Source organism: Miscanthus floridulus, chromosome 8, assembly GCF_019320115.1.
Source record: "Miscanthus floridulus cultivar M001 chromosome 8, ASM1932011v1, whole genome shotgun sequence".
In the NCBI taxonomy this organism is placed as follows: domain Eukaryota; kingdom Viridiplantae; phylum Streptophyta; class Magnoliopsida; order Poales; family Poaceae; genus Miscanthus; species Miscanthus floridulus.
The window spans coordinates 211,823,801-211,833,643 of NC_089587.1; the positions used below are offsets into that span (position 1 = coordinate 211,823,801).

At 45.3% G+C, this 9,843-nt stretch overlaps 1 protein-coding gene across 1 annotated transcript; it reads right to left on the bottom strand.

Annotated features, from left to right (window-relative positions):
• Window positions 1-6,447: 6,447 nt before the first annotated feature.
• On the bottom strand, window positions 6,448-9,565 carry LOC136478088 (auxin efflux carrier component 1a). Its single transcript, XM_066476422.1, has 6 exons — window positions 8,116-9,565; window positions 7,739-8,015; window positions 7,516-7,601; window positions 7,231-7,388; window positions 6,868-6,944; window positions 6,448-6,728 (listed from the first exon to the last, which is right to left on the bottom strand). The coding sequence occupies exons 1-6, from the start codon at window positions 9,248-9,250 to the stop codon at window positions 6,662-6,664; spliced, it is 1,800 nt and encodes a 599-aa protein (XP_066332519.1). The 5' UTR covers window positions 9,251-9,565; the 3' UTR covers window positions 6,448-6,661.
• Between the last annotated feature and the right edge of the window lie 278 nt (window positions 9,566-9,843).

Sequence of the window (9,843 nt, forward strand, 5' to 3'; positions counted from 1 at the left end):
GAAGGTTTTCTGTCATTACTTACACCACGTGATTTTCATATTCCTCACTAGATTCTATCCGATCTCTACGTGTGGGCATTTGACGTAGCTTCACCGACTCTAGATTTTTTTTAAAAAAAAAAACTCTACTCTCATTTTGGCAGCCAAACACTTCTAGCTCCACCAACTCCATATCCACCAAAACATAGATTTACATCACAGATATTTTTTTTGAGCTCCTCAACGATGCTCTGAAAATGTTTGTTCCGTAAAGTTAATAAAAATTACCCACTGTACCACTGATTACACACTTCAACAGTCCAACATACTAATTCATTCTTCTTTCTTTTTCTTTTTTTGCTTCTTTCAAGTGGGACAACAGGAGAGGAAGAGCTCCCACTGATGGGGTGCGGCTAGCTGGCTGTAGGGCCAGCCCAACAGAGTGAATCCAAATTTACGATGGAGCTGTCCTAAACAGTTTTGTAAAGCCTAACTTCACGATAGAGCGGCTCTATGACGAATTTAGGTGGAGTAGGTACTCTGGATCTGATTTTTTTTCAGGGCTGCCCTAGACATGCCCTTAGTATTGCCAAATCCATCGTATCTTATTTTTTTTCCCGACCATCATCGTATCTTATTCTATTATATATTGTTCATCGGTCTCAACGAAACATCCATATATTATATTGCTTACGAGATGCATTAAAAGGAAATATAAACCTAAAAATCCTGACGATAATGAGAAACATTTAGGTTTTTAATTCCATAGACTCTAATCATTATCGTCAACAATAGTCATCAAATATACTCGTAAAAATTACTTATCTTTTGTCATTATAAAAAATAATGAAGTTCTTTTCTAAGTTTACATCTAAATTACCCATCTCTATCAATATTACTAAATTGTCCACCTCTGTCATTATTACTATCATTAATCATTGGCCTCAATGAAACATCCACGTTATTGCTTACGAAACATGTTAAAAGAAATTTAGATTCTAAAAGTTCTAACAATACTTAGAAATATTTAGGTTTTTAATTCTGTAGACTCTAATCGCCATTGCCAACAATAGCCATTGAATATATTTTGTTTCATAAAAAGTCACTCTTGCTACCATTATGAAAAACAAATGAAGTAACATCCTAAGTTTGCATTTAAATGACCCACCTCAATATAAAAGATAATTTAAAATAACCCTGGATTTTACATCTAAACTTCCACCTCTATCATTATAAAAGATAATCTAAAATTACACCTAAGTTTATATCTAAACTACTAATCTCTGTTACATTGTAAATTTGTATCTATATTAACCACCTCTACCATTACGAAATATAATTTAAAATAATCCTTAGATTTGTTTCTAGGTTATCCACTTTTCTACCATTATGAAATATAATGCAAAGTAATCCACAAATTTACATCTAAATAAACATAACTTAGCTAGAACAACACACTAAGACATAAACCAAGTCTTTGCCAAACAATATCTTAAGACACACAAAGATCGTTGGAAATTAAACGTAAGAAGTAAAGTGATGGACAAGAGACAACTTGGCAGAGACATCGAGTTGTTGCCACAACCCTCTAATACACATTAGACCACCTAATAAGTCACAAAGGCTCAAGGCCCTCTAATAGTAACCATTCTCCACTCCGAATTAGCGGGTCTTAAATCAAACACAAAGTTTGAACAAGAACACGACCAATAATAGTGCAGATACCAGCCATGCGCCTGCCTCTGCGCATGTAACGTGACTATGGTAGTGAAGGGCAAATCAGATACTTAGTTGTTCTCTTTAGTCTCTTTATAAGAAAGTCTAAACTGGCTGTATTCTGGAGCGAGTGAGTAGAAATATCTTTCAGCCTCAATATGGCATTATTACATCAGCTTATTACCCCCAAAAAAATTCGAGTAGAATATAGATTGGAAACCGTTCTTATAAAAAAATGAGGCGAATTTATAGTTGGAATCAATATTCAGAGATAAACTGAATTTACATTTAGAACTGGATGAAATGATTTGTTTACCACTTAGATTAAGTAAGTAACTCTTGGTAGGGCAAAGCTGAAAGCGTAGAGCATGCAGGTCCTGTAAGGCTGTAAAGACTGCAACTGCAGCCTAACCAGAGAAGAGATTACTGTATGCAGAAGATTAGCTAAATGGAGTAGGGGAGCACAAGGACCCAACAAAGCACTTAATGCGACAGCAACCTAGCGGGGCCTGATTGTCGCTGGATATGCTCCACAGGTCCACATCAAATCCCACATTAGCGCATAATGCCCCGCACCGAACGTGACCCCACTTAACTTTATTTAAATCATTTGTCTATCCAAATTACTAACTGCCTACTACTAGCAGATGAATAGGGACTGTTCAGGAGGAGGAATCCCAGGCTATTTTTTTTCTCGAATATAATCCCAGGCTATTTTGAAAAGGGAGAAGGTTAAAAATTATTGTACAAAATCACTAAGCAAACTCCAACTTTTCTTGTGAAGAAATAGCCAAGTTTCTGCACCTTCTTAATCAATTAGTAAGCACATGTGCAGCAGAGTAGGACAAGATTCCTTTTTAGACGATGAAAGTAGGACTAGATTAGATTTTACTGTATAAATCTCCTACAACTAAAAAGAATAGAGTGTGGACACCGTTTTGGTGCGATAATTGCGTGGGTTTATCCGTCTACCACCCCATACGATCGATCCCACCTCCCATACGGTCTAACGGGCGAGCGAGAAAAGAAAAGGTGCGATAGAAAAAGAAATTGTCATCCCTGCGATCTCCGCCTACTTTGAAGGAAACAAATCGATCACCTGGGGCCACATGCATGGAAGGAAACAATAATAATGCATGGAAGGAAACAATAATCATGCATAGAAGGAAACAATAATAATGCATGGAAGAAAACAATAATCATGCATGGAAGAAAACACTAGTGGTGCCAAATAAAAGATGTGCAGATTATACATGGTGAGACTGGTGAACCTTCTGTAATTTCCTAAACGAATATTCCCATCATTAGTATATAGGTCTATTCTCCTGTGTTTCTTCGTGCTCCCATTAGCATATAATATGAAAGTATTGTTGTGTTCATCACCACTTCCGGTTGACTACTCCCATTAGCATATACTTTCTCTACCCCAAAATATAAGTCATTATGGGATGCGTGCAGGTCAAACTTTCTCAATTTTAACTAGGTTTGTAAAAAATACGTGCAACATTTATATCTCCTAATAAGTTTATTATGAAAATATATTCAATGTTCTATATAATGATACTAATTATGTATTATAAATATTAATATTCTTTTATATATAATTGGTCGAAGTAAAAAAAAGTTAACTTCTCGGAAAGCGAGAATAAATTCTATTTTGAGACAGAGGGAGTATATGAAAGCAGTGTTGAAAATATTTTAACAATCAAGTTTGTCTTTGTCTGATTGGTAAGCTTAGACATTATAATGGCATAAAAAAATTTGACTCTCATGGACACCCTCATGGATCAGTGCAAAGCATCCCAATCCTACAGCATACACAAATGACAACCTTAAAGTTATGATATTTTTCAAAGAGTGGACAATAAAGACTATCTTAGGCGTTCTGGCATTAGAGTATATACGTGCAGACACATAGGCATGGTGGTGCAAGTGAGCAAGCAGCAGGAGTCGAGAGTCAGGGGTGTTTGGATCATAGGACTAAACTTTAGTCCCTATCACATTGAATTTTTAGATATCACAATTAGGAGGACTAAATATGAGCTAATTATAAAACTAATTACATAAGCTGTGGCTAATTCGCTTGCCAGCGCCATGTACAGGATGGTATGTAGATGTGGTGGAACTTATTCGTGGATTTGTTGACGCACGAAAGAAATGGATATCGGAAATCTCTTCATGCCGGTATAAAAAAATGATCTTAGCCGCATCACGGAAATATCTACACGGTAGAGTTTGTGAGTCGCGATGCCACGCTCTCTGTGACTGTGTAAATTTTACGAACTTAGCTTTTTGGGTTAAATGTCATTTTAACGTCAGTCATATACTTTTACAGTATTGTTATCTTATCGTGCGATCCGTGTGTTTTTAGTATAAAAGTTTAGCTGTTCAGTAGCAACGCACGGGCACGAACCTATTTGCATATATACTCAAGCCTGTGTACATGATTATATAAAGATGCAGCGGAACTTATTCATGGATTTATTTGCGTATGAAAGAAATGGATATCATAGAATTTTTTTTGCCGATATAAAATATTATCTTAGCCGTGTCACAAAAAAGTCTATACAGTAGAGTTTATAAGCCTACGACATCGCGCTCTCCATGACTATGTTAAATTCACGAACTTTGTTTTTTGAATTAAATGTCACTTTGACGTCAGTATTTAATTTAACAATATTATTATCTTATCGTGCGATCGTGTGTTTTTAATAAAAAAAAAAAATTTAGTTGTCTCGTAGCCACGTACGGACACGCTAGGAAATATAAAGGTTCATGTTTATTGGGAGCGGCCGGCGTGGCGAAGGGACGATGGTTGAAGGAAGTGCTACGACTACGAGGCACGATCTTAGGCTTGGACGCTTGGTTACTTACCACGGCCCAGGCCCACGGACAAGGTTTGGTGGAAATAGGATTTGAGGGGTGATGACGATGCTCGTGATAGTAGCTCCTCTCTCAGAACAGATATAGTGTCTATATATAGAGTGCGATGCGATGGTAGATTTTCTTTGTGTAAAGTGGGTAATGAAAAAGTAGGATCCTCTACTTAGCCCGTGCTTAGTTCAAAAAAAAGTTCCAAAAAAGTGCTACAGTATCCATCACATCGAATCTTACGATACGTACATGAAACATTAAATGTAGATTAAAAAAAACTAATTGCACAGTTTGATTGGAAATCGCGAGACGAACGTTTTGAGCCTAATTAGTCTATGATTAAACACTAATTGCCAAATAAAAATGAAAGTACTACAGTAGCCAAATTCTAACTTTTCAACCAACACGGGCTTAGTGGCGAATGATGATATACTCCGGATACAATATTGTTTAGTGAAGAAAGAGTACCGGCTGAACTTGACCTGCTCCTTTTTTGCAAAATAAAGAAAAAAGAAACTTCTTTTTTGCTCCAAATCATCCGCAAGTTTTTGCCGCGCCAATAATAACACTCCTGATTTGACTCACAAAAAAACGCCATGAGGATTACTTTCGCGCTCACCAATTTCCAGTACGGTGCCCTCTTCACATATACTCGCTCGTTACCTAAATACGTGTCGTTTTCGTTTTCTGATAAATAACTTTGACTAAATATATATTAAAAAATACTAATATTTATGGTACATAATTAATATTATTGAAAAAGTCTTTGAATCTAATTTTTAATAAATTTATTTGAAAATATAAACGTTGTACGTATTTTTTACAAATCGAACAACTTATGACACGCACATCAACCGTGACGGTTACTGAGGGACGGAAGAAGCGTGTGCCTCAAACTCGAGTCGTTCGGATAATACAGGGGCCGCTCACAACTCTAACCGACAGACCTAGCTAATCAACAACCACATGCTAGTACTCCGTATTTTGTTGGTTTTGACATGCACTGGTCAGCTATATTTGGCGTTTTTTTTACATGCACTAGGCAGCTACTAACCTACTACTGCCGTACTGCATATTTTTGTTTAGTTTAGGCCACCGTGGAAATGTTAAAAATGTTGTACGCTTGTGCAAACGGAGGCCTAGACGTGCACATGCACGATCTATTTGGGGATTGCGTTGGATCCAGTTGAATCATTGCAAATTATCATCATCTCAGGGTGTGTTTTATCGGTCCCGCTGAAAGTTTTGAAATCCACAAAAATTATCCAAATTTCATCTATATTTTAATAGAGCTTTCTACGGTGTACTAAATCATAAATCTGAAGTATATCTTTTTTATTTCTGTAAGTACCTAGCATGATTATGCATATATCCATCTAACGAGTGAGAAGTCATGAAAGATTTCTAGGCCTCTTTGGAATGCAAAAAAATATATACAAATATATATAAATTTCACCGGAATAAGTTCATTTTTATAAATAAAAAATAAAAAAGATCCTAAGGTTCCAAAGGTTCCTCAAAGAAAATGTCCTCAGGAATCCAACGGTTCGAATGAGTCAAATGCAAAGTAGACTTTAGAGCTTTAATTTAGTAACACCAAAATCCACCCCTAGAGTTTCGGCGATATTTTGAGGTGCGCCATTATCTCAAGCAAGATCCATCTCCTGTTAGAATGGCGTTGATTTTACATCGGTCAGCGCGGCCAACCAAAATTCCCTAAATCCGTCGAAGAACCCAACCCAACCCATCCCGTGACCTGCTTAAACTGGATCTCCTGTTCCCTTCAAGCTTTGTACTTGCACCTGCTTTTGTTCCGTTTTGCCTCACCATTGTCGTCCTACCTTAGCTACCGAGTCTTGCGCCCCCCCCCCCCCCCCCCCCCCCCCCCCCCTTTCCATCCACCCAATCCCCATACCTACTTCTAGAAAAAAAAATAGAAGAGAGAGAAAAAAAAACACGCCACTCATTTTGCAAGCGCCAAGCAATGTCGTAGCAGCTCTATCTCCTCCTTTGCCTCCCACGAACGGAAAGTGGCAGCAGCAGCGGTCTTTACAGCAATGCGGCGGATGCCATCATCCACACAGGTCGGTTATCACAGGCCGAGCAGGATGTAGTAGACGAGCGTGATCGGCAGGGCGATGAGCATGCCAAAAATGACTCTGCAAGCAGCGAGCAGGGAAAAAAGGGTTAGCAACAGGCGCCTGTGTCAGCGGCGACTGGAGAGAATCTTTGAACAGATTGGTGTGTGCTTGTGTCTGTCCGTGCTGGTGTCGTGTTTTCCGACACGGGGGGACTTACGCGGTGCTGAGAATGTCAGGGTGCACGTTGTACTCCTTTGCGAAGACGAAGGGGACAATGCCCTGGGGCAGAGCTGCCTGCTCGTTCCGCCGTTTTGCAAAGGAAAAAAACCAAAAACAAGCAGAGCACACACAGTGAGAAAGAGGGGGCAAAAAAAAAGGTCACTTTTGTGCTGTCCGCCGAGGGCAAAAGGCCACGGCGGCGAGACAGGGGGAGAAAAGAGGCGAGCAAGCACGCGGGGACCGGGAAAAGAAACAGCGCAGCCATGATGCTTCGCTGTAGTTGTGGCCGCGCGCGCGCGGGCGGGGGCGGCCTTTTCCCGCTGCGTATGTGTGATATCTATCCGTCTTTCCCCCAAAGTACCTGGACGATGGCGACGTGCAGAAGCGTGCCGCGGAGGCCCACGGCGAAGGACGCGGCGGCCATAACGGCCGGACCGGTCAGGAAGCGCACCGCCATGGCGAACGTCGCCACCTTGTTCCCGCACGCGATGATCCGGGGCTGCAGCGCCATGAACAGCCCTGCACAACACCGAGACCCTCAGACCCGGTGAATATGATTCATTCATTCTACTGTTTGATAAGCAATAAAACCAAACTGAAACGGAGGTGGGTCTCGTAGGAAAGTTAGGCCGCAGCTGGTACCCACCGAGACTGAACATAGCCATTCCGAGCCCCGCGTCCGACAGGATGGAGATGGATTGCAGGACGATGGCCGGCATCTGGAAGTTCCACCTGCAGGACACCAACAGATCCAACAGCGAAGCTATCAATTCGGCTGCCTCGCCAGATCACCGACTACTCTACTCCGCCGGCCGAGTGCCGATGCATGCATGCTGTATCGGTTGGTAGTTGCTACTAGTAGTACGGACCTGAAGCAGACGAGCGACCAGATGACGCCGATGAGGCTGGAGTAGGTGTTCGGGTTACGGATGAGCTTGCGCCACACCATGATCAGGATGAGACGGGTCATCACGCTCGTCGGCGGCATCGCCGTCGGCGCGGCCACCGCGCTGGGGTCCCCGCCCGCCGCCGCCGCGGCCTTCTCGTCCCCTGCCTCCGCGTCCCTGTCCATCGCGCCCCTGTTCCCGAAGCTGAACTCGTCGCGCTCCACGTAGTCGTCCCTGTCCTTGGCTCCGCCGCCGTCCACTTGGATTGGATAAAGAAAGAAAGAAAGAAACGCGAGTCAGTCGAGTGAGTACAAATTATTAGCCAGAGAAACACTCGTCGCGGCGGGAAAGATTGCTACTTTTGCGGGGGGACTTGACGGCCGCGGCGTCGTTGTAGTCCGGCGCGCCGCCGCCGAAGACGTCCGACACGGGCGACGCGCTGGAGCTCCAGACGAACATGTGGAGGTCCTCGCCCTTGGCCTGCCCGTTGGTGCCGGCCGCCTTCTTCTTGGGCGCCGCGGCCACCGCCGGGTTGGGCGCGGGGTAGTGTCCCGCCGCCCCGGGAACGGGCGCCGCATTCACCACGGGGAGCGGGTACTTGGCGGGCTTGGACGCGTCGTCCTCGTAGTTGGACGGGCGCGGCGTGGCGCCCGTGCGGATGCCGAATGCGTCGGCCGCGCCGAAGTTGGAGCTGCGGCCGACCATGGAGTAGAAGTCGTTGTGGTTGAAGCTGGAGCCCCGGGGCGTCGGGTTCCGCGACGACTGCAGCGAGTAGATCTCGGCGTTGGTCAGGTTGCTGGGCCGTGGCGTGGTGCTGGAGAATCCCATGGAGCGTCGCGAGTAGATGTCGGAGCGCGACGCGTTGGAGCGGCGTACGGTGACGTGTATCTTGCCGTCCTCCTTGACCTCGGCCTCCGTCTCGATGGCGTCCCTCCGGCCGTCGAGGGAGACGACGTCCGGGTCGACGACGATGGAGGCGATAGCGCCCGCGTTGTCCGGGAACTGCTCCGTGATGAGCAGCCGCGCGCCGCGGTACTCGAACATGAAGAGCATGAGCGTGTACCAGATGATGCACTGGAGCACGACAATCTGCACCATGAGGCTGCCAGAGAAGTCGCCGTACATGCCCTTGAGCAGCGGGATGCCCATGACCAGCGTGTTGGGCAGCGAGGAGAGGGAGAAGAGCGTGATGGTCCACTCCAGGCTGCCCCGGCGGCTGAGGTGGCTCCACGCGGTGAGCATGGCCAGCACCATGAGCTTCTGCAGCGTGTCGGCGGCGATGAAGCGCAGGTTCATGGTGTAGGGGTTGTTGGTGGAGATGAAGTGGAAGGACAGCAGCGGCACGGCGAAGAGCGCGACGAAGCGGTTGATCCCGGAGCACTGGTCGGGGGAGAAGATGCGCCACCACCGCACCGACCCGTACGCCAGGATCATCGCCACGTACAGCGGCACCACGGCCGTCATGACGTGGTAGAAGTCCGTCGCCGTAATCATCTTGCCCTTCTTGGCTTGCTTCCTCCTCCTCCTTGAAGCTCTCACGCTCCCTCTCTCACCTTCCTTCCTTCCTTCCAAGCGCAGCTCCGCTGGTGAGCTGAACGCCGCTCGCTACACACTCTCCGGCGCGCGACCACACTACTCCGAACCTTAGCTTTACAGCTGAGCTTAGCTGAGAGGAGCCAGTGAGCTGTTCAATTCACTCAGCCAGAGCTAGTGATAAGGGGACTGAGCGAGAAAGAAGGAAGGAGGAGGTGCTCGCTGCTCCGCGCGGTGGTGGGTGTGCGTGGGAGTGTGTTTTATTTAGGCGGGCGAGGTGGCAGCGCGGCCCAAGCTTTGTTTGGACCATCCCTTGTTTGCTTGCTTCCTTGCTTGACAACGGTGCGCTGTGCGCGAGTGAAGGGCGATCGGGTTGTTTGGTGCGTGTAGGGTGGAGCACAGCACCATTAGACAGCCAAGGGAGCCAATTGCCGGGGCCGCCGCGCTGATGCCTGCACCACGGGCTGCAGCGCGGAGGAGGGGGTGGCCGTATGCGTGCGCCGAGCCCTTGTTTATCCCACGCAAGTGTTTTAGCAAAAAAAAAAAACATATAT

Coding starts and splice junctions, on each gene's coding strand:
- LOC136478088 (XM_066476422.1), bottom strand. CDS start 9,250: ATGATTACGGCGACGGACTTCTACCACGTCATGACGGCCGTGGTGCCG. Junction 8,016..8,115: donor CGTCAAGTCCCCCCGCAAAA/GTAGCAATCTTT, acceptor ATCCAATCCAAG/TGGACGGCGGCGGAGCCAAG. Junction 7,389..7,515: donor AATGGCTATGTTCAGTCTCG/GTGGGTACCAGC, acceptor GGTGTTGTGCAG/GGCTGTTCATGGCGCTGCAG.